This window comes from Passer montanus, unplaced genomic scaffold, assembly GCF_014805655.1.
Source record: "Passer montanus isolate IOZ18808 unplaced genomic scaffold, ASM1480565v1 scaffold36, whole genome shotgun sequence".
Lineage (NCBI taxonomy): Eukaryota > Metazoa > Chordata > Aves > Passeriformes > Passeridae > Passer > Passer montanus.
In genome coordinates this window covers 7,175,085-7,198,881 of record NW_024368374.1, presented here as the reverse complement: position 1 = coordinate 7,198,881, position 23,797 = coordinate 7,175,085, and the positions used below count along the sequence as shown (strand labels likewise).

The following is a 23,797-nucleotide window of genomic DNA, read 5'->3' as shown; positions in this document are numbered from 1 at the left end:
TCAACAGCTGCAGTTTGTTCCTGCATCTGTGTCTTACAAACCAAATTCATTCAAGTGATTGATTTCTTAACACCCCTTTCCCCTCACCCCCTTTTTCTTTACTTAGCAGACCAGTTTGCTTGGCTGCGTTTGCTTGGATGTGCCATTTGAAGTGTCCCAGAAGGCTCTCATTGCTGATATGTTGTGTTTTGATCTGACAGATGGGAGAAAACAAAAGCTCTCTCTGCCACAATGTCCTTTGGAAGTTGTCATACCCCTAGTGTTCTCATACCTCTGGTATGTTCCCGTTTGTGCAGGTACCTTCTGACACACAGCTATGAAGCTGTGTGATCATCTTGGCTGATGACTTTCAGGATTTTATCCTTTGCAATAATTTGATAGCCATTTGGTATAGCAACATTGCTCACTGTTTAAATTTACTGAGATGTTTACTTGGCTTTTATGGTGCTTCTTGTACTGCTGTTAGTAAATTTTTACACCCTCATCTTCATGGTATTGGCAGACTGAAAATCTCATTCCCCATCTTTTGGGGTTGATTTGCTGAGAAAACTTATTCCTGCATTGCAGTTACCTACTTTGCTGTATTCTTCTGTGTCTGTGATTTTAAAAACTGCAGGTTTTAGATCCTGGATCCAGGTTTCCTGCACTGCCATCAACTCTCTTAAGGTAGATGACTTCACACCTACCTCAAAATTCTAGCTGAAGTATAATGATAAACAGTGAAGCTGTTAATCTGTTTAAAGACTAGTAAGAGGAACTTACAGTGCTTGTTCTTGGGGGTTTGGATCTTTATTAATCTCTAGGAGTTCTACTTTGACCTTTGTTTTGCCTTCTGGATTTAAAAACAAACCCTCTTCTCTTATAAAGGTTTTTTTTTTGTTTTTTTTTTTTTTTTGTGAGCTGTTAAGCATCTGTAACATCTAGGTCCATCAGTTCATGTAGGAAATATCTGGTCTTTGTTAGTACCATGCAAATAAACAAGGTGCTCTTTTTATCTCTTAACACCCCTTGTATAAATGACCTTGGAAGGATGTGCTTGCTTTATAAAGCAGCATGCTAAGTACATGCAGTGGAAAGTTGGAGTGTGTGGTGGCAGGAGTGTGATTTGTGATGGCTGCGCTGCTGAGCAGGGAAACCTGCCCTGAGCAGGAGCTCCTCCAGGAGCCTCTGTCTTTATCATTCACTGCCTTTTCCACTGCTTTGTAAAACTGCAAGATTAGGAATCATGTAAAATTCAGTTTGACAACAGTGAAGGCAGCATCTGTCAACTCTATGTCATGGAGGCAAAAAAAAAGGTTTTTCAAATTCTCTGCCTGTCTTCTGCTGTAGACGTGTAGCCCCCAGTCCCTGCTTTGTGAAGGGGAGTGCAGTGTCCTGCCATGTTGGTGGTGCATGGCACCACTGAGACTTTTTTTATGAGCAGCTTTTTCCTCACTGGTCACTGAAAGCAGCCAGTGATGAATCTTTCTTCCTTCCTCCAAGCAGGGCCAGGTTTGTGTAGCCAGCCTGGCAGTGATTGCTTCTGCAGTTACCTACAGATATTGCAGTCAAACACTCTGCTGCTGATACCTCCTGGTAACAACAGCCACTGAGGCACAGCAGAGGTGTTGTGTGGGGTGGTGAGTGAACATCCTTTGGCTGCACCAGGGTTGCTCCCAAATGGCATCAAGCACTATCAGGATCCTTTGTAGCTCAGCGCCACAAAGGATCCTGATAGTGCTTGATGCCATTTCGCTTTGAGTTTGCTCCACTGGCTTCAACATGAGTGTGAGGTCCTGGTCACTCCACACCACCCTGCCCTGTGGGTCTGTGACCCAAACTCATTCATGGTCCAGCTTCCCTGAACACAGGTGTGGGATTTTGTTCCCTGTCATTTGTGCAATAAAGCTCTGTTTTAAAGGTTCTGTTGTGTAAATATCCCAAAGCAAAGACTGCACAAAACCAGCACCCTTTCTGCTCTTCCAGTCTGCAAGCTCACAGAGGCAGTTTCTTCTAAGGTTGTCCTTTTTGACATGCATCAGTTGCAATGCAGTGATGTGTGCTGTCAAATGGTCTAACTTTGATATTTCTCCCTTTATGTAACAGAAATTACCTGTCAATGTTTTCTTACTGGCATGTGTTTCCTTTGACAGCCTTGTCACATGTTTGGTTGACAAGAAGGCAAGAAATCAATTTTGTTTCTTTTTTTCTTTATTTAGAAATAAATGCATTATTCCTAGAGCCCAGACTCAAATGTAATACATTTGACATTTCCACATAGAGGCATATTACTCCTCACACACTGCACTTCACAAAGCAAGAGGTGTCTGAGAAGAAGGAAACCAAATGAAAGTGAGGACTCTGGCTCTTACAAGTTCCTGATGAGCTGTAGTTTCTCACCAACAGCTGTAAAATGGACTGAAGACCAAATCAGTTAGTGAAAGGAAAATACATAAGGAGGGAAGTGTTTATGGCAAATAAATGGATCTGGGTGAATCCCATATGTGTGGTAGGGGGCTTCTGCTCCATGAGACCAACTCCTGCTGCTTTTTAATGTTTTTCTTTGCCCTTCTCAGGCTTGTCTCAGCCAAGGCTATTTTCAGCCATGTCCACCCTTCCCTGCTTCTTTCTAGTCCCCAAGCTCTGCAGGAGAGGTCTCCCTTCACAACAGACAGCATGGGAAGGAGCAAACATTACTTTGTTCTGAATCTGTCCCTTCTGTGTCTTTGTGGTAACTTCTCAGAGGCCAGAAAATTTGCCTACACTCTGTAGGAGCAGCTTCCCTTGTCTCAGCTGCCTTATCTCCCAGGCTTGCTCTGGAGGAGCAGAATGCTGTGGGCAGGTGGATGAGATGATTCCCTGGCACAGATATGGCTTGTCCAGGTCAGTCCAGCAGGCTCAGCTGAGGTCTCTTGGAATTTATAAAGAGGTAATGCCTACAAGCCTCAAATGAAGTCCAGGGCTGGGAATGCTGCCTGACTTGGCAGAATTGAAACCTTTGAATAAGAGAATGTTCCCTATGCTGTGCTCAGCTGCTGTAGGAGAGGGGGAAACAGTCTCTCTCCACATTCCTCCTCTTCTGTGGTTGTGGACAGCTTGTGCTTCCACAGTTGTTCAAAACACAACTTGTCTTTGGGGTGTATTTGCGCAGCACAGACAAAAAGCAGACCTATACTCAAATTAGGGAACTGATTTCCTTGTTAATGGGGAAAATTTGTTGCACAGGAGCCACACATTTGTTGGGCATATGCTTCCCTTTATAATCAGTTTAGCTGCAAGCTGGACAGTGGTGGTATCCTTGATTTATAGCAGACGCCAGGTCATTTTTGTTGCTTTCAAGGTTTCCTGACATTGTTTTGCAACTTCTGCAAAGCTTCAGAGAGCAGAAACATTACACAGAATTACACAGAGTGCTCTGAGCTGAAAGGCACCCAACAAGGATCATCGAGTCTAACCCTTAAGTGAATGGCCCAAACAGGGATTGAAGCCACTTGCAGAGTCCTGTTGTGTTTGGATACCCCTGATACAACAACAGTTTTATGGAACTGTCACAGGCTCTGTGAGATGACACCACAGCTGAGAGCACTGACACAGAGGTGACTTGCTTTTGTTGTGGTGAAATGCTGCTCCTTGTCACACGGGATGATGTTAAATAAGTTCTGGAGGGGAAAAAAGGTTACTTTTCCTTTAGCTGCCTTTTCTCTCTTACTCTGGCCAGGGTAGCTGTCACCTCTGATAAAGCAAACTACACCAGCCTCCACAGGGATTTGATTACTCGTGTTGCAACAATACACTGGTGGTTCTTCTCCCATTTCAGGTAAATACACTCTTCCATCTAGCTTGCATTCCTGTCCGTCCATACTGGTTTTAGTGGTTGCCAGATGATGCATCTCAGGCTGGTTCACTGTGCTGAGTTTGGGCTCTTTGCTAAGGACAGTGGTATTTGATGGAGTCTCAGGTTTAGGACGCCTGACTTCAGCCCACACTGAAGGTTGACTTTTGGACCCATCCCTGGTTGCATGCAGGGGACATGCTGGGGTTGAGGGAAAACACTCTGCATTTCCTCTCCTGCCCTGCCTGTGGGCCCTAGGACAGTGTCCATGAGGGGCTATGGGGAGCGATGGAACCTGTGCAAGGGCTTTACATGGCCTTCGTATCTTGGGAAAAAACTGACCCAGCCCTTCTTAAGGGTTAATATTTTTTTAACATTAGCTCACACAGAGGTGCTGTTAAAACTTTAAACAACTTCAGTGTGAGCTCATACAGGCTCATGGCTGACAGGGACAGGCTGTGGTCAAAGCATCTGGCTCCCCACCAATGGCTGGCAGCCTGGATGAGCCCCTTGGCAGAGATATTTGTCATAGACAGCTTCTGAAAGAGAAATAAATGAATCCATCTGCTGAGTTCTGGCTGGGAGAAGGAAATGGAAAAGGAGGGAAAGCAGACAGCATTATCTGTGCTGCACAGCAGGGGAAGGAAGATGAAGTCCAAAAGTGGAGATAGAAGGAGCAGGGAATCATCTTAGAAAAGGGGCAGTATGCAGAGAGGGTGATCTGAGGGGAAGATGAGGCAAGTGAGAGGCAGGACAGAGCTGTCAGCCCCACTGCTCTCTGTCCTGTCCCAGGGCACATGCCATCCCTATCTTGAGCATATGCCACCCCCATCCTTGGTATATAACCTTCCAGGGGGCGTGGAAGCCCCCAGCCACTGGGAAGGAGACTGAGATGATGTGTAGGGCATCTCTGATCCTGGCTCTGGAGGACTGAGGACATGGACTCTTGGACACGTGCAGCCCCATGAAAAACAAAGCAGTATCGCTGCTTAGAGCTGCTGCAGGAGGAGATTCCAGCCTCATCTCTGTTAGGTCCTTCCCAACCTGGACAGTCATTTTCTGATCCAAAATTGGCTTTCTTAAACACTGGAAACGTTAGGCTTTGCTGACACACTTGAAGATGTGTGTGGCCCACAGAAGCATTGGATGACATCAGCCTTAACATTTCGGGTCACCAGAGTAGGGTTCCCACAGTAGGGACACTGAGCAGAAGAGCACTGCTTTTGCTTCTCAGTGTTTTGAGGCTCAGTTTGAGGTTCCATCAGTGACATCTGGACAGGCACCAGAGATCCTCAGTCCCTCGATATTCACCCAGATGTTGCAAGCCCTTCTCTGCCTTGTCATGCGAACCACCAAGCCTGCCTCGGCAGTGAACAACAATGCAACAACTGGACTTGAGCCAGCTGTTCTGGTGGGGAGGGGGCATTAACAACAAGGCACTGCAAGCTGACAGGTGGGATTTTGTGTTATTCCACTAAGCGTGCAAGGGGGATGCCTTTTAACAGGGATACAAATGACTTTCCCAGAAAACCAGACCACTTCAGTGGAGTCTGCCAGTGGGAGCAGAAGCCTGCTGTTGCAGCATCAGGCTGGGCAGGAACAGCCCAAGCCTGGAGCTCCCTGCAGAAATGCAGTCACTCCATGAGCAGTGAGCTGGAGTCCTGGCTGAGAGGGACCTGCCTTGGACACCCAGCACACACGCAGAGCAGAGCAGTGCCACGGCTGTCTGTGCAGGAAGGGCACCCTAGAAAAGGGGGTTCAGGGCAGCAGCCCACCAGGGCATTTCCCTCCTTCCTCCACTCACCTTGTGTGAGCTTCTGATACCTATGCAATTGCTTTTGGGGAAATTTCTGATGAGCAAGTATTTCACTCCCAGTGCGATTTAGCAGCAATTGATAAAGGAAAAGCCATTATCAGGAGACCACAGGCATGCAGAAGCAGCTCCACGCCACATGATATGATAAAGCTTTTTCCCCCGCTTTGGTCTACATACATGTACAAAGATTACTGTTCATAATAACTTGTCCAAACCCCCCAAAAATAACAGCTGTTCTTTTATGATAACTGAACATCTTAATGACACCCCCCAGTAAAAGCAACCTAACCCAAGCCTTGCAGACAACTGCTCTCTACCAGTATGAAGCTGACAGAAAAAGAAAACTTTATGTGTATGCAGTGAGACAGATTTTTTTCTGTCTTTAGATTTTTTTTTAGTTTTTATTCAGTGACTCAGAGTTACAGACTCTTTAATGGAGAACTGGTCATATTTTTAAAACTTGGAGAAGACTTGGGTTCAAGCTGCCCTGAGATCTCTGAGCTAGCTGTTGAATTCTGTTGAATTTATCTAGACAGGCTGGATTGATGGGCTGAGGACAGTTGTGTGAGGCTCAATAAGGCCAAGTGCTGGGTCCTGTGCTTTGGCCACAACAGCCCCAGGCAGCATTACAGGCTTAGGGAAGAGTGGCTGCAAAGTGGTCCAGCAGAAAATGACCTGGGGGTGCTGGTTGATAGCGGCTGCACATGAGCCAGCTGTGCCCAGGTGGCCAAGAAGGCCAATGGCATCCTGGCCTGGATCAGCAATAGTGTGGCCAGCAGGACCAGGGCAGGGATTGTGCCCCTGTACTCAGCACTGGTGAAGCCACACCTCAAATCCTGTGTCCAGTTCCAGGCCCCCCACTACAAGAAGGACACTGAGGTTCTGGAGCATGTCCAGAGAAGAGCAGTGGAGCTGGTAAAGGCTCTGGAGCACAATTCAGGAGTGGCTGAGGGAAGTGAGGGCGTTTAGCTTGTATAAAAGGAGGCTCAGAGGGGACGGTATCACTCTCTACAACTGCCTGAAAGGAGAAGTCAACAGAGAAGTAAGGGCAAGGATGGACAGTGATGGCAAGCATCAGTGATGCTCCTGTAAGCACAGTCCCACGTCATTGATTTTGGTCCAGATTTACACCACTAGAGCCAATAAAGTAACAAGTAAAATGTACAGAGGCAATGATCCTCCACAGAAAACACTGCTGCAGCTTCTTCTAGCTTTTCCTCACAATTAGCCTCCTTCCTAAATTGTAGAGTTGAAGTTTCCAATTAAAATCTTTTGGAGCAGAATAAGTCAACAGCTTTTTGACTTGCAGTGCAGCATTATGCAGCATGAAGTCCTGGGCACAGTCCAGCACGTTCAGTGATGGGTCTTGTTTGTGGCAAGTTGGGTTAACTTGGTGTATTATTTGCACACACAATACACAGTGTGGAGACACACCGCTACCAATTACCAAGCACTGCTCATCTATTCTAAGGGAAGTGATCTGGGATACCTCAAGTTTTACAACAGGTTGTTAATATATAAGTAAAATACCGTATTTGATCCTAGGGTGAAACCCAGAGACTGCTGTGTGCAGCAGATGCTTTCCTAAGGGAAATTAGTGAAACTGCCCAGGAAAGTCCCCTCTATGATTACAAGACTAGGTACTAAAATCATACGTCTTTTTCCAGGGATGCTCAGGTTGGTGGGTGATTTTTTTTGTGTCCAAGTCCTTGCGAGACTGTGTTTTGTAAAATCTCGTTTATAAGAAAACCATTTTAAAATGGTGAAGGCTGCCTGGGAATTTTACCCATTACAGCTCCCAAGAAGTGCTCCTTTGCAGACCTTGGTGTCATAATTTTTAGAAAATACTAGAAATGGCACAGAACACGTGCAACAAACACTATGTAATAAAGCAAACCCATGGTTTTACTAGCAATTTCCTCCAGCTTTTCCTGTTGAATTATCATCTTTTACGAGCTGCACATCCTTCTCCCTACTTCATGGTGCCTGCTTGCTCTGTTCTCAAAAATACAGGTATCCCAAAATACAGTTATGAAACACCACATGCCCTAACAAATGTCCATCCTTTTGCCACTCTCCAGTGAGAAGGAAGCTCCCATCCTTAGGCAAGAATGCCTGAAGAAGCGCGGGGGGCAGCCTCAGAAGCTGGTGGTGTACTCGTGCCGTGTGCTGGCGCTGGTCTCTGTGTAGCCCCCAGCATCTTTTGTTACAGTGAAAGCCCTTTCTGCAGCTGGCCGTGGCAGCAGCAGCTTGCAGGCTGCTGCCCTGTACTTCTTCGAAACGAGGTTGTAGAGGACAGGGTTGATGGATGCGCTCAGGTAGAAAAGCTGCAGGGCGAATATATTAAAGTACTGGGAGAACAGCATCGTCCTCATGTCCCGGGTGTTTATAAATATGATCCTGCCAATGTGGAAAGGCAACCAGCAAATTACAAAGGCCAGAACCACCACAGCTATAAGACAAAATAACACATGCGGCAGTTAAGGAGTGAGTTAACTTTTCAACCATCCAGTAAAGTAAATTTCACGTGGCTGATTTTGCAGGTTCTTCTAACTGATACAAATGATATATAGAAATAATAGCATGAAATTGTTATAAAACCATGAAAATGGGAATAGCATCAAGTTTGACTGTTAGTCTTTGAAGTAAATGGTAACTGGTAAAATTTAAGCTAAACTGTGAGATGAGGTTTGCTGAGAAAAATATGAACAACAGTGGAGTAACATCTGTATAAAAACATCAGGCACTATACAGAAATCCCCTGTGGCTATGTCTGTAACACCACATATGAGACAGGACGACAAAAGTCAGAATGAGGAGCTTTGTGGAAGCTCCACAGCAGCTCCATTTGCTGCAGACCTAATGTTGAACTTGTCTGCATCACCGAAAAAGACCCGGGCTGCACCTCAGTCACCCAAGCTCCCACAGAATTCACTCTATTGTGACGGGATGGTATCTAACATAAAGACTTTATAGTGTAGTTGAGCTATTGATTTTTTCCCACTAAAGCTTTTTCATGCATCCCCAGACCATTACTGCTGGAGACAGCTATTTGCCTAGATGGATCTCTAGCCTGAGTCGCTTCAGCTGTTCGCCTGGTCTAGTGTTGCATTTTAGCACAATGAAAACGAATACAAACCCTCTTGCAATGGCAACACAGCAGGAGCAGATGAGGAACAATTACAATAAGTGTATTACTGTATCCATACTTTTAATTATTTTTGTTTATAAATGCATGTAGCTAAAACAAACAATCATTTGTAGAGCATCCTCCATGTTTCTCACAACTTAAATAAAAAGGATGCAGCCAAAGAAAGTTTTCTTTCTGGTGAAAACACCACGCACCTAGTGCTGCTGGATCTTTGAGATAAGGGGGCACTGGTCTCATTCAGTGGGTTCTGAGATCAGGGATATGGGTGTTTCTGTTGGAAAACCTTGTGCCTACTTCAGTGTAAGTACCTTCCTCAAATAAGTCGGCAAAATTCTCTCAGGCTTATTGGTTTCTTTCCTTTGTGCTATGTTACTTCCATCCAGCTGATTACACTCTCAGTAAAAGAAGTCTCCCATGTGACATGTAAAAACTACACTAAAGGTAGGCAATAATAATAATTAGGCCATTTTGTTTTATGTTCCTTAGTCAATAGTTGGATTTCTTTTTTCTCTCTCTTCAGATTGGTCACTACTTACAAACACTAAAGCCCCAAAGCTAACTAAGATCTCTAACTTTTCAGAGTCTGATGCCAGGTTACTGAATGTATGACTAAGAAAATGAACTAAAAATTATCAGCATCCTACATCTGTAGGAAATGCTTTGGTATTATGGGATTTGTCTCCAAACAGCTCGTAAGTTGCTGGTTTTCAGCCTCCTTGGGCAACCAGTGAATTTACTCCTTGGAGCTACAAATGACCACTAGGAACTTAGTTTTCAGAAGCAGAAATTTTCTGTGCAGAGGTGTTGCTGCCAGCTGGAAGAGACTGCTGATATTACCACAGTTTTTCTGAATTGCAGGCTACCTTGTACTTGACTCTGCCTGGTAAAATTCAGGAAACAGGTATTTCTACAGAAGGCAGCCGTGCTGCTGTACGCGCAATGCCAAGCGGGTGAAGCCTCACTTGGGAGGGAGTGAAATCCCTGCCGCGGCAGCTCCCGGGAGCGTGGCTGGGATGTCCCCCTGTGCTATTCCCTATCCTGCACGGGAGATGCGGGTGCTTCAGCCCTGCCACGGCCCCCCAGCCCCGGCCCTTGCGCCAGCCATAGCCCGGGGGGGACGGTAGCGGGACTCACCCAAGATCCTGACTGTCTGGCGGTGCCCCTTCTCCCGGAGGAGCGAGCTGGGGCCCCGCAGGCGGGTGTTGCTCCGCCACAGCTCTCGGCCGATGCAGCCGTAGAGGACGCTGAGGCAGGTGACGGGCAGCACGAAGTAGCAGGTGGTGACCCAGAACATGGTGGCCAGCAGGCCGGACTGCAGCGCCTGCGGGGTGGGCTTGCACTCGCGGCTGAAGTCGGTGTGGTTGTCGGGCTGCTCCACGCCGACCAGGAAGAAGAAGGGGCTGGCGGAGAGCAAGGCGAAGGCCCAAAGGACGCCGATGGTGGCTTTCACCCGGCGCTTGGTGACGACCACCTTGGCCTTGAGGGGGAAGCAGATGGCGAGGTAGCGCTCCACGGTGAGGGCGGTGATGTGCAGGATGGTGCAGTAGGTGCAGCCCTCGCTGAGGTAGTGCGAGAGGCGGCACAACAGCTGCCCGAAGATCCAGGGCCGGGAGCGCCAGAGGCGGTAGAGGTCGAAGGGCAGCCCCATGAGGATGAGCAGGTCCGAGACGGCCATGCTGCCCAGGTAGAGGTTGGTGGTGGTCTTCATGTCGCGGTAGCTGCGGATGACCAGCACCGTGAGGACATTGCCCGCCACGCCGACCACGAAGAGCCCCAGGCAGACGGCCGTGATGGGAACGAGCACCCACATGGGCAGCGCCAGGCACAGCCGCTCGTCGCAGGGCGGCCACGGCCACGGCCACTCGGGCTCGCCCGCGGTGCCGTTCCCGCCGCCGCCGCGCCGCATCCCGCCGGAGGTACCGCGCCCCCGCCCCGCCCCGCCCCGCCCGGCCGGCCGGCGCACGGGGAGGCAGCGGAGCGGCAGGGCACAGGGGGCGGTGCGCGCACAGGACTGACCACCAGCAGCGAAAAAGAAGGTACTTTTATTGTCCACAGACTCTTAAAGGTACTTTGCTACATCGTTTTATGTATTTTCTATCAGACTATACAGGTTCGTCTTCATGGAGCCCGACGTTGTACAACCGTAAAGTGATATGTTTGGTAGTGTATCTATAGCGTTTTAAAAACTTTAGAGTTTCTCTTTTTCTTTTATTTATTTATTTTTGGAATGTACAGTATATGAGGTAAAATTAAGATTACATTAAAAACTGTCTTCAATGCAGTAATATGCACTGAGGCTCAAATGGCAAATACACTATTAAATGACTATCAAAAATAGGAGCTCATTTGAATTTTACTATGAAAAACGTAAGTCACTGCAGGTTGCCTGCAGTAACAAATCTTACTGTTTTAGACATTCAACCATAAGAAATCTCTGGGCTGTGACACGCAACCTCATTTGCACTGCCAAACATGGCACTTTTAAGAAGGTTCTAGAAAACATCAGTTATCGCGGTATCCTGCGGGAAGGTATCAGCCTATACGTACAAATGACAAATTAGAAATAAAATGTAAACATACAGTACATTTTAAAGACAGATCGTTCTTGCCATGTGGAGGCCAAGTTCTTTGCCATTTCTTCTTTTTTTTTTCTTTAAAAAAAAACGAAACTCAGCAACATTATTCTACAGCACAGATCATTGGACGTATAAACAATTACAATACATGCCCGTTCTAATATAAGAGAAATTCTTCAGAGATCTTCAAAGCACAAGACAGAGGTTCCTTTTTTATTATTATTAAGACTGACAGAAGTGTTTAATACTATTAAAAATGCTAAACTGAACACAACTAGAAGTCATTAATGATCCACTATCTTGTAACTCAAATAAATTAAAAGTAGCTAATTACAAAGTGTATAACAAATAACATAAGTGTGATGAGACAAGGATTTTTTTTAAAGATAGTTTCACTACAAGCTTTGTGTCACTGGCAATCATTGACATCTAGCAAGATGTTCAATGGGATACTTGTTAAAATTCAGTCTGGTCATTCAAGAACTCACAAATGCAAGCTCACAAAACATTGATGAGTTATGCAATTGCAAAGTGCTCTAATGCAACATTAACTACATGCAATCAACAATTTGGTACAGTATCCAAAGAGACATTACATTAAACATTAGGATCTCAAGAAAAAAGCAGCTTTAAGTTTTCTGGTGCAAATTACTACACTTCGTCTTCTGATTTGGTTCTTTAAAGAAAGAAAGAAGAAAGAAAGAAAGAAAGGGAAAAAGGAGAAAGAAAGATAAAAACAAAACAAACAAAAAAAGGCAGTGCTTATTTTTGGTGGATATGGCAAGTGAATGTTGGGGAAACAGCAAAAATTCAATAATGAATTTTATCTCAAAATTCTGTTGACTAGCCAAAATCAGAGGGCACAGACATCTATATAAACTGCATCCAATCAAAGGTCAACTTTGGAAATGTGTTTTTCAATTTAAATAACAAGTCTAAGAAGGTCTCTCACACTCTCCCTTCTATATTCAGAAGAAGTAAGAGAGACATTTTTTGTAAGTAAACACCAAATCCTGGGGGTAAGATAAACCACTTGTGCCATCTCCTTGTAGTCTTTCAAAAACATCTACTTGCAGTGAAGAACTCCACATTTATCAGGTAAGAAGCTTCCTTCATGCATACTCTTCCATCCAGTTTATTATTTGCTGCCTGAGAAAAGCCCCTTCTGTTTTTCAGCATAAATCCTGCTTCCCAAATAATTAAGACAAATGAGGAGGTAGAAATACAGCGCTAAATTGCTTTCACAGCATCAGATTAATATTGTGTACAGCACAAGTTTGTTAGTGTAAGTTTTAAATGCGATCTACACATTCTTCCCTGTTAAGTTAGCAACCCTTAGAAGTGTGGGCCAGGAAATCACCTTTACGCTTGCGTTTACTGGTCAAACCCTTTTCCTTAAACACTGAGTGCCTGCCCCATATCAAGTTTGTACTGCATGAAGGCATATAAAGAAAAGATTATATTTCTGTGGCTTGCATTTTAATAACATGTGTCAGCCTATACCTACGAGTAAGCATTTTAAAGTGGCTGAGAAAGTTTGCATCAGTCCCAATGCCGGTGCTAAATGCCTGGTTTTGTAAAAGCAAGAGAACAGAATTACTTTTAGATTATGAGAAAGTAAAATGTAATGGGCAGCATTACAAAATAGATCTCTTTTCTTCACTTTATGACGAAGTACTGAATGATAACAGCAATCAGAATGGAAAAGATAGCAAAAAGTGCAAGAATGACAGCAGCACACACTTGGTCGCTCTGTGACCATTGTGTCCTTGTGGTTTGCACAGTGTCCTTGTTGGTGCTTGCCGGTGGTTCAGTCCTCTGAGAGATGAACAGCACTGGGGCGCTGTAGGGGCCCACCAGGTCCTGGTGACCCGTGGCCTCTTGGCACTGGCGAATGGCACACGCGCGGAATCGGTATTCACAGTTCAGCTGGAGGCCTGTGTATCGGAACGACCAGTCTGGGCCCTTGTAAATCTGGAAATAAGGGGGGAAAAGGGATCCTTCAAGTAAAAAAGTACTATATACACACGTGTATCTTAGTATGGTTTGGTTTATGGTGAAGGTAACTAAAAAGGATGACAACTCACCAGTGTTTTCACCCATGCAAAGAAAAATGAATAAAAAGCTCAAACACATGATTTAAATACCAGATAAAGTCTCCCGTTATTTTGATGAAACACAAGAACTATGCTTGCTTGTGTGGAATGACGAGTACACACCAAATAAACTCTGTCACAAGCCCCAGCCTTCAGGTGTTTTAGTGACCACTCACAATGTGATGCAATATACAATAATGTATCATGGGATTTTAGGCAGTTAACTCCGTGTCAAGCCAATTCATTTTAAGTCTCATCCAATCCAATGTACTTTGTTGTAGTTATCTGTATTTAAAATATCATGATTTATCCCCATAAACACTGTATCAGGAAAGCCACAGAGCCCTCTTTGTGATTCCTAATTTCATCATATTCCCAAGACAGATAACTTGTGAGGGTGCTCTCCAGAAGTCTCTCAGTTGGCAGGTTAACACGAGTTCACAATGCGTGAACTCGTGCGTGAAGTGCCTAATTCAGTGAAATCTAAATTCTGGTTTCTCTAATTAAATTTGCAGCTATGTAAAGGTTCTGTGAAAGCCAACAAAACCTCACAGGGGTGCAGTTATAGGTACTTCAACAGGTATGGAGGTATTAGGTGAGTAGCACAGTGCAATTTGATTTCTCTCTTTAAACCCCTTCACTTTCTCACCTCCAAATATCTGGATTTGCTTTATTTAACTGGTAGCATGATACAGAAATATCACATCATCAGGAGCTCTCCCTACAGTTACATACTGTTAGACAGTATCCTGAAAATGCACACTAGAAATGTAAAGAAAGAAAATCCCTTCTGATTCTGCTATTTGAAGAGCTCTTGCTGTGCCTGAGGCTACTCTTACTCAGAGTCCTCTGACAAGCTGAGCTTTACTGGAATTTACAATCTAGAGACTTTTCTCTCTAGGGAGGGCAGGCCATTGGAAGTGCAGCTTCCTCAAAATGCTGCTAATTTGGATCATGCATTTGGGAGTGAGCAAAGAGGCCACTGGCACACATCCTACTCCAGCTCCAGCTATGCCAGCTAGCAGGGGTTACCACCCTCAGCTGCTTGTCCCCAGTGCCTTGCCTGAAGTTGTCTTCCCCTCCAGTGTGTTTCCTGGGGTATTTACGTGGCTGCTTCCTAACCCCTTTAAGATCTTTGACTATGTCAAAGCTCAAACAGCACATTATTAACCTACTTTGTCTGTAGCATGGAGGGAGCAATGACATGAGCAATTTGGATGACAGATCAGGAAGAAGGAGGAGAGGAGAGTCAAGTTTTGGCAGTGAAATAGCAGGGAACAGCTTAGAGCAGACTTCCAGGTAGTTTATTTTTTGTCTATGTCAAATAAAATTGCCACCATCATGTCTAAGTGTCTTAAAGGCTGTTTTCATACAGTTTACTTCTTGATTGCTCCAATTTTAATTTCTGCAAATTAAGTATTTTCTTCTAATTTACTACACTAGACTGCTCTGCAGAGGCAAAAACAATCACACACCTCAGCCTACTTTGTTATTACCATACTCAAACAGCCAACTTTATTTTCTTGCCCAGGTCATTTGGCAACGCACACTGATAATCAAAGTGTAATTTAACTGTGTCTAAAAGCAACAAAGACCATGCCTTAGGTACCTAATGTTGTATTTACAATGTATTTACAATGTTGAAGTTACAAAAAGACTATCCATGTGGCAAGCCATTTTGGTTTATGGTTAATATTTTAATGAAAAATTTAACAAATTTTAATAAGAATTTGAATTTTAATTATATTTTAATAAGAAACACAGTGCTACGCTAAAAGTTATGAAAATATTAAGGCCTATAATCTACCAAAGCACAGGTGAAACTTATTTAATATTGAAGTATGATAAAATGATAATATACTAGAATTAACTGCTGCTGTCCTGGAAGGAAAGTTCCTTGGCTTATTAGTATGAATCAATTTTCAAGCCTAATTTCATGTCAAATATCAGGCAGTTTACAAACTGTAAAGCAAAAAAAAAAAAAAAAAACAACAAACCAAACCCAAAAAAAACCAAACAAACTGGGAAGCAAAATTAGCACTGAATGCAGGATAATTTGTACCTTGGCATTTCAAACTGCTTCTTTGCTCTTAGTGTAAAGAGAACCCTTTGCCCCTTTTCTCCCCAGGCTCAATTCTGTACCATTAGGTAAAAGATTTCTTTTTGTCAGTTGTTCCATTAGGGGATGACTTCCTCACCACTTGATGTCTCAAGCTGTATTTAGTGAACATCAGTGTAACCCAGAGAGGCTGTAATTTAGTGCAGAATCTCCTTCTGAAATGAAGGAGATGGGTTTAGGAGATATTACCTTATTATTTAGTAACAAAAAGTTAACATGGTGACTAAAACCATGCTGGAACACAATAAGCTTTACTAAATCTAATCTCAACTAGTTTTACTAAACTAGTTGTCACAAACAATAATCAAAGAAAACTACAGTTACTTAGATACATCATACCTGTTTGAATTCTGAGTCTTTTCCCACCATGACCTGAAGACAGTAGATAACTGGATCACCCTTCATGGGCTGCAGAACCTCCCATGTGATTTCACAAGTGTGATCGTTTATTCTCTCTATCCTTGGTGCTGAAGGAAGGAAAAGTGACAGCTGACTCTGCCTTCCCCGTCACATACTGTCATATTCTAATGACCTTTAAAATTATATATTCTACGTCCAATTTTATCTCAGAGAAACAAAATATGCAGATTCAAATTTATTCTTCCTCCAGTGTTTTCTGGAGCAACAACTACTAATTCATATAGGCCTCTCTTTGTAGTTTAGGTATCATCCAAGAGCAAGCAAATAAAATTTAGTAACTGTAAGTGTGCCTCACATACAAAAAAACTCCCAAACAATGCTTAAAATGATTCTAAACATGCTAGAAAGCATTTTCACCTTAACTTGCCACTCTTCTCATAAGCAGGAGAACTAAGTACAAACTTCTTAGGTCAAAGAATGCATAAACCCCAAGTCTTCCATTTTTGGAGGGAATATTTTAGGCAACTACATGAAAGGAGCCTTCTCCCACTATCCCTACCTGCACTAAAAAGGGCTTAATATTCTCAACATCCCAAATACAACACAATACCAAAACCAACCTGCTATCCTCCCACCCCTCAAATGAAAAAAGAAGAACCCTTACCTTTCAAGGCAGCTGGAACAGATTTGGGAGTAGTGAAAATATATTCTTGAGAAAGGGGACCTTCACCAGCTTCATTACATGCCTGAATACAAAATTTGTATGATGTTGACTCACTGAGTCTTTGAACTTTGTATGTATGACAAGGTCCTCTGTATAAGGATACAAACCTGAAAATGGAACAAGTAGCTTATTTTGAACACAGAAAAGGACTTCTGAAGCACTATTGTCTTGAAATCTGTTCCCATAATTTCCCAGAATCTAATGAAAAGCCCTGAAACACTTATTTCAGAGTTAAACAGTGTTCTGGCTGCTATAAAACAATAAGCACATTTTCCAGTGGCAAGTTTTTATTTCTTTGAAATAAAAATCTCTTGCACAGAGAAGAATACAGATTCTCTCTTACCAAAAATGTTCCTAAGCATTTTAAGAAACTATTTTGCATTTGAAACAATAAGAAAAGACAGCAGTTGTGGCTCTCAATGAACTGCATTTTTTAATTTTTTTTTTTTGCTTGGCCATCTACTCCTCCAACATGTTTAGCTTTCCAAAATTAGGTAACTAGATTTTAGCTTTTTGCCCCTTTGCAACTCTCCCTTACTACACCTAAAAAATGTGCCATGGATCTAGTTGCTTTTGTACATCATTGCTGGAGAGGGGCTCATGCAGACCTGCACAGGAAGGCAGAGTCACACTTTGTAGTGCACACCAAATCTGTTTCTGGGAGTTTTGTACACTGCCCACTGTCCTTCATGTGGCAATTCTTGCACAAACTGATCATGGCAACTCTTGTTTGATTTTCAGTCTTCGTGTCCCCAGGACACAGCACAAATTTCTCTCTTCCTACAGGGGTTGTCATCTAGCTTTTTCTTGTCTTTTAAAATTAAAACAGATGGTACCTGCACATGACCTAATCTTTGGGAATGGCAATGAATTTCCTCCCACTTAAATAGTCTAATTTATTTTCCTCACAGCACAGCAATTTCACATAGTGGATCTCTTTTATCTTTTTGTCAAGCTAAAGCTGCTCATCAGACACGAACACTTTGTAGCAGTACTGCTTATTTTATGATTTGGGCAAGGGTTCTTGCTGTACCACCTCAGCTGACATTCTATTTAACATGAGACAAGGAATCCCTCAAAATAAATTGTATTAATTTCTACTAAAATAATTGCATGTAAGGCAACAGAGATATCAACAATATCCCTTCTGATATTAAGGATATAAAATTCACAACACTGATTGGACTTGTTACTTTGACAAAATATTTAACCAAAAGCGAGAGGGAAAAGTATGCTGGTATGAAACACTGCATGAAACACTGTTGAACTGTAAGTAAAAAACAATTAAGTTTTTTGTCTTGTACTTCTCAGCACAGAACACTAGAGCCCTTCTTGCCTTGCCAGAAGAGACGACCTCCTACATCTGCTGTAAATCACCATAGCATATGGAATTCTGCCCTTTGCTGCCACCTCCCAAGCATCAGATCACAGTGACACAGGGCAGATTAAAGCAATGCCAAAACCAACCTTCCATTCTTATCCTCCATTTGAAGGTGGTACTGGATGGAGTCAGTTAATGCTTTTGCAGTTCCCTCTCCCCACTTCAGCTTGAGAGTCTGAGAACTGTATGCAGCACATTCCAGGCGAGGTGGATCAGGGGGGAGAGGCTTTGTTTTCAGTTTTATGGTGTGGCTGAAAGGACCCGCTCCAAGACTATTTAGGGCTTGAATTCGTACCCTAGCATTTGGAAAAAGAGAGAGTAAATTAACTTGAAATTAGATTCTAAAAATAACTGGTCATATCCACCATTCTCATTAAATAGAGAATAATAGTACTATCTACAATAAAGACTTTTATGCTATTTGATAGACTGTCAAGAATATGCAGGTGCATCACTTTCCTTACATTTTAAGGAGCTAGCTTGATTAGAAATAAAAATATTCAAAGTCAATTCACATTAGTGAAAAGATGTAAAAGCTCTGTGAATTACTTCAAGAGTGGTCCACGTTTCTGACTGTGCAGGCCTTGAACCAAAATTTTGATACCCACACTGCAGTGATGAGGGATGGTAAAAAACCCACCCTAAAGAGGGGAAACCATATCTGTGACTGTTTTATCAGGTAAGTTCAAGGATGACTAACAGACATTTTTATGGACTTTTCTGAACAGATCCTATTCATATGAAAATAAAGCGATGGTACCCAGCCACCTCTTTTGCTGTTCCCACCCACAGTAACACATCACTGGGCACCTGCAAACACAAGCTCTCCTGGGTCTGTCTGCAAAGCGAGAGGGGGAAAACAGAAAACACCAAAGGAGACAAAGCTGAGGAAGTTGTAGAACTTGATACTCAGGAATAAGGTAGGATTTTGTTTTTCTATTCTTTGATACTCCAAGGAAGAAAATGCACATTAGATTTGTAAGTAAGAATTAAAAGACTTAGCTAAGAAATTTATTTCTGAAAAGGAAAAAGCTGAAAACAGAGGCTGTTTATGTATTTCACAGGTAGCCACAGGCAGCAAAGTGTGTCTAATTTAATTTTGCAGACTCAACATTTGCTTGTCCAAAATAGTATCTAGGTAACTGGAAAAAAGTAATCACACTAATTAAATTTGAAACAGTCAGCCACACCACTGCAAAATGTGGAAACACAAATGTGTACGCAGTCTAAAGGACAAATATTTCTCCTTCGCTGCAGTAATTTTTAACGTTATGCTAATTTATTACAGCCCAGAACTAAGGTTAATACATGAAGTTTTTCATTTGCACAAGGAGCTGACAGTGTATTCAATAAAAAAAACTTATGTGGGCAGAAGTATAGACCTATCTCTGCAATGGAAATGACTCTTTTTTTCAGTCTACTGACACAACGAGAACAGCTCTTCAGATTGCCAGCATTATTGTTAAATAATTATAAGGCACACAGAAATACTGTATTCTCACATAAAGCCATAAAACAGTAATTAGGGATTCAGAAAATTGCATAGCGGCATGATATCCTAATTATACTGAAATCAGAGTGGGTTAAAAGTCTGACTTCAGTGGGACTGCCATTCTCCTTTAACACTGAGGGCATGTTTTTGTAACAGGGATGTAGCACCTTCAGGCAAAACTACTGATTTTTGCATTTATATGTTTCAGTAACCCTTGGAATGAACATAAGGATGATTTCAGCAACTAAAATTCTTCAAAAGATATGCATAGCTGGCTGATTTTTCAAACTGATACTGTTCATGCTGACTTCCACTTTTTCTGCAGATGAGGCATTGCAAGTTGCCATGAACTGTCATTAGATCAGACTGGGCATAGTCCTTCCTTGGATGGATTTTACCTTTGCAGAGAAGCAACCAGTCCAAAATCAGTTATGAATCTGAGTATGTGATGTGAATTCAGTTAAATTGACACATTAACCAGACAGATAGAATGATATTGCAATAAACTAACATAAATTATTTTTTTGGAGAAAATAAAAATAGCACATCTATTTATGATGATCATCATTACAAAACTTGTTTTTGCTCCATGGCTGTGCACTAATGTGTTTTTGAGAGTAATAATGAAGACAATTAAAAAAACCAAGGAAAAAAAGCATGTGGTCTTGTGGAAGAAACAGCAGGCTGTCAAGTAGCTGTGCATCACATACCTGTAGGTAGTATCTGGCTGCAAGCCATCTATAAAATAGGTCAGATCCTTCCCAACAGTTATTGGCTGCTTATCTCCAAAGTCTATGCTGTAGCCAAGGATTTCAGATCCATGGTCACAAGGCTCTTCCCAGCTTATAGCAAGGCATGTGGAAGGAGAATAGTGTGGACTTTCAACTTCATCTTCACTTAGTCCACGAAGACAGGTCACAACTGCAGGTACAGAGGCTGGAGTCATACATGCCACTACTTCACTGAAAGGGCCTGCACCTGCAACATTCACTGCCTGCAAATCCAAAGCAGACCATGTTTTATATGGCAGAGTCAATTCCTGTTTCCAGATTCCATTAAAAACAGTTTTACATCTTTACCTGAACCCTGCAATAGTATATAGTGGCAGGCAAAAGCCCTTTCACTTCACAGCTGAGCCCAGGCCCACAATAGGAGATTTGCATGCATCCTTCCACACCGCCCCACTCCAGTCGATACTCCGTGACATCAGCTCCATTACTCACTGGTACCTTTAAAATGGATATCAATAATTAGAAGCTAAATACACTGACATAAGAGAAAAAATCAACCAAACTCACCACATCTATATTTTGGTTTTGTTCCAGAGGAGTCTTACCCTTCCATTTCTTTGCTGATTTTTAATTTAGTGCAATACACATAACAGGCAGAATCTGATACAAACTTCAAGAAGTTCAACCAAGACAACTGCAAACACAAAGTCCTGGACTACTACAAAAAAGTACAGGGTGAGGAGCAACCTTTACCAAAAAAACCCCTGTGTGTCCTGGAGAGAAAGCTGAATAAGAATCAGCAGTGTATGTATGATGAAGATGAACGACATATTGGCTGTGTTAGCAAATGGGCAGCAAGAAGGGTAAAAAGAATAATGATTCCCCTCTACTCAGCACTAGTGAGGCTGCATCTCCAGTACCATGTCCTGTCTTGGGATCCCCAAAAGGAGATGGACATTGACATAATGGAGTAGGTCCGGCAAAGGGTCACGAAGCAGGAGTGCAACACACACAAAAAAGTAAAGTTTACTTGACAGCAAGGTGATTCACCTAAGGGAAGATCTTACTGCTGCCTTAAATTACTTACTGGAAGGGTACAAACATTATGACAAAAGCTTTCCGTGAAGATAGCACAGTGCCAAGACAAGAGTCATGACTTGCATTAAAGGGTATTTTGACTAGACACAAACAAAAAAAATCCAACAGAATGAGAGTTTACCCAGACAGTTTTACTAGGCTGAAACATCTTCATTCTTGGAGATAAAAAAAAATTCACTGGGAAAGGCCCTAATAAATTTAGCCTATTTGAATAGAAGGTTGAACTAAATGACATTCAGAGGATACTTGTGCCTTAATTATTGTGTGACTCTGTAAAACAGATATCTGACATCACTCAAATTAACTCTACCTGAATGTTTTATGTTATTTTTTAAAAAAGGCTTTGCCTTGCAGATATTTAAGGAGTGCTCCTCTGACATTCCTCTAGTAGGAAGCATGAACACTACTTTTCAGGTAAAACAGTTTAATTTTTTTTTTTTCTGTACAGTTCTGTAACTCAGATACTTCACCCCATCTCTAAAAGCTTATACTCTTATAAACTCTTATAAAAAAGCGTAAAAGCTTATACTCTTTTAAAGAGTATTCCCAGATAGAATCTTTCTTTTTACAAGCTTAATTTTTATCTATTGCATTTTTTAAAATCAGATATCTAAATACTATGGGTTTATAGGAAGTCTGTGAGGCTTTTGCTACGTTATTACTGATGTAATTATATAAAAATAAATTAGATTATAAAACCAAGACGTGCACAATAATCTATTGTATTATGTGGATACATTGTCTCTGAGGAACTATAACTATGTTAAAGAAAAATTTTAAGATGAGACTGCATCACTCAGAAATGCAGAGCAGCAGCTGTGGCAAAACTTTTAAGCAAAAGAACACAGTAAGATCCAGTACCTGCAGCCTGCCAACTTACTGCTGCCTTATAATGGCATGATGAATGACTAAGGTTTTACCTGCTGGATAATCAGGTAAGTTTGCTTACAAATAAACTGATTAAAATACAGTATTAGACTTTTCAAGCTGAACTCAAAAATGCAGAAGACCTTTTATGTTAACACAGGTGATGGCACGGCATTCTTACCTCCCATGACACCTGAGCACAGGCAGCAGATCTGCACGCCACTTGAGGGGGCTTGCACTGATCTGGGGGTCCAGGTGCTGTAGTTATTTCACATTTTTCTGAGTAAGGTCCAAACTGTTAAAAAGGGAGTTGATACAACTACACTGTAAAAATGAAATTACTACTTTAAAAAAAACAGTTTACCACAGTAGGGACTGCAACCTGAAATGTTGTATTACTTCTTTATAAAATAAATTTCCGTGGACTGTCGATTCAGATTCAGGATTTATTTCAGTATCTGACTATCCTCCAGAACAGCTATAAATTTTTCTTCATTCCAGCAAATGCAACGTGAATAAATTTGACACTTCAAACTCTTGGGAAAACAGCGAAAGTACTACCCAAAGCCTTATTCTGAAGTTACATGATGGCTGCACTGGAACATAAACCAATTGGTACTGCCTATTTACACCTATGTAAAAGAAATAAAGGATTCCAAAACTGCTAAACAATGAACCATTCTTTGCAGGGTGAAGGGAAGGTAAAAGTTAGGATAATGTTTTAAAGCCTTAAGCTGCAGACCTCTCCACAAACAGTGTCAATGCACCCTGACAGTTTTCAATGAAGTGTACATTATTGAACAAATCCTGAACAAATCAGGACTTTGGGTACACAACTAAAAAGCTTGTTCTACAGCAACAATTGATTTAAACACATTCAATATTCCAACGAGGGAAATGATAGAACATGTACTCAGAAGTTAAACTAAATATAAAAATGGAGAGTCAGGAAATATTAATTATTATGTTCTGAACACCAACAGCTGTAAAAATAAAGGTCAATCAATTTACAAAGCTGTATATAGAAAATAATTTGCTACTTCACATCAAAATAGTGAAGTTGTAACAGTACTTTAATAAAGTACTGTTAGCATTTCCTAATATTACTGTTCAGATAAAAGACATAATTAGCTATTTTCTCTTCCCTTCATCTAAAAATCCCCTTCATTATAAACTGATGTTTAACCATCTGTTCCCACACAACAATAAGCTATGTGACCCAAATGACTCTACATTTGGAAATCCTAATTTTAAAATTACTCTTAAATGCTTTGTTTGAAATAAAAAATCCTTAATAGTGATTGCAGTCTCTGTAATGAATTTCATTTCAGACTGCCTCCTTACCCCAGCCTTGTTAGCTGCTCTCAGTCTGAAGCTGTACATCCTCCCTGGAAGAAGGCTGCCCACTGTGCATTCAACATCAGAACCCTGGTAAACCTCTCTGTGTTCATCGCTTTCTGCCTGAAACATTTCCAGACCATAACAGGTAATGGGTGAACCACCATCTACCTGAGGTGGTCCTAGAAATAAGAAAGAAAGAAAAGCTTATTTAATTTTAAAACATTGGAACACATT

The 23,797-nt window shown here is 42.1% G+C and overlaps 2 protein-coding genes and 1 long non-coding RNA gene across 13 annotated transcripts in view; 1 reads left to right on the top strand and 2 right to left on the bottom strand.

Annotated features, from left to right (window-relative positions):
- Nucleotides 1-7,623: 7,623 nt before the first annotated feature.
- MLNR (motilin receptor) lies at nt 7,624-10,698 on the bottom strand. The gene is made up of 2 exons (XM_039716620.1): nt 9,913-10,698; nt 7,624-8,079 (listed from the first exon to the last, which is right to left on the bottom strand). Exons 1-2 carry the CDS (start codon nt 10,682-10,684, stop codon nt 7,766-7,768), a joined length of 1,086 nt encoding a protein of 361 aa, XP_039572554.1. The 5' UTR covers nt 10,685-10,698; the 3' UTR covers nt 7,624-7,765.
- A 20-nt stretch (nt 10,699-10,718) lies between these two features.
- On the top strand, nt 10,719-23,672 carry LOC120505778. Of its 6 annotated transcripts, none has more exons than XR_005628301.1 (6): nt 10,719-10,843; nt 13,966-14,045; nt 18,763-18,954; nt 19,735-19,967; nt 21,710-21,769; nt 23,554-23,672. It is a non-coding gene; the product is annotated as an uncharacterized LOC120505778 (long non-coding RNA). The 6 variants fall into 6 exon arrangements; XR_005628303.1 differs by lacking the exon at nt 23,554-23,672 and adding an exon at nt 22,724-22,822; XR_005628300.1 differs by lacking the exons at nt 21,710-21,769; nt 23,554-23,672 and having other exon boundaries at nt 19,852-20,184.
- Nucleotides 13,008-23,797, bottom strand: part of FNDC3A (fibronectin type III domain containing 3A) — a 109,009-nt gene continuing 98,219 nt past the window's right edge. For all 6 annotated transcript variants that reach the window (XM_039716600.1, XM_039716599.1, XM_039716604.1 and 3 more), the window contains 8 exons: nt 23,567-23,742; nt 22,404-22,517; nt 20,606-20,755; nt 20,237-20,520; nt 18,121-18,330; nt 16,594-16,760; nt 15,909-16,036; nt 13,008-13,328 (listed from right to left, as the gene is read on the bottom strand). In XM_039716600.1, the coding sequence (XP_039572534.1) occupies nt 13,014-13,328; nt 15,909-16,036; nt 16,594-16,760; nt 18,121-18,330; nt 20,237-20,520; nt 20,606-20,755; nt 22,404-22,517; nt 23,567-23,742 (1,544 nt within the window). In that variant the 3' untranslated portion in view covers nt 13,008-13,013. The remainder of the gene's footprint in view (nt 13,329-15,908; nt 16,037-16,593; nt 16,761-18,120; nt 18,331-20,236; nt 20,521-20,605; nt 20,756-22,403; nt 22,518-23,566; nt 23,743-23,797) is intronic.

Excerpts from the sequence above, each read along its gene's own strand:
- MLNR (XM_039716620.1), bottom strand. The coding sequence starts at position 10,684 with ATGCGGCGCGGCGGCGGCGGGAACGGCACCGCGGGCGAGCCCGAGTGG. Across the intron at positions 8,080-9,912 it reads CCAGACAGTCAGGATCTTGG|CTGTGGTGGTTCTGGCCTTT; the intron begins GTGAGTCCCGCT and ends TTTGTCTTATAG.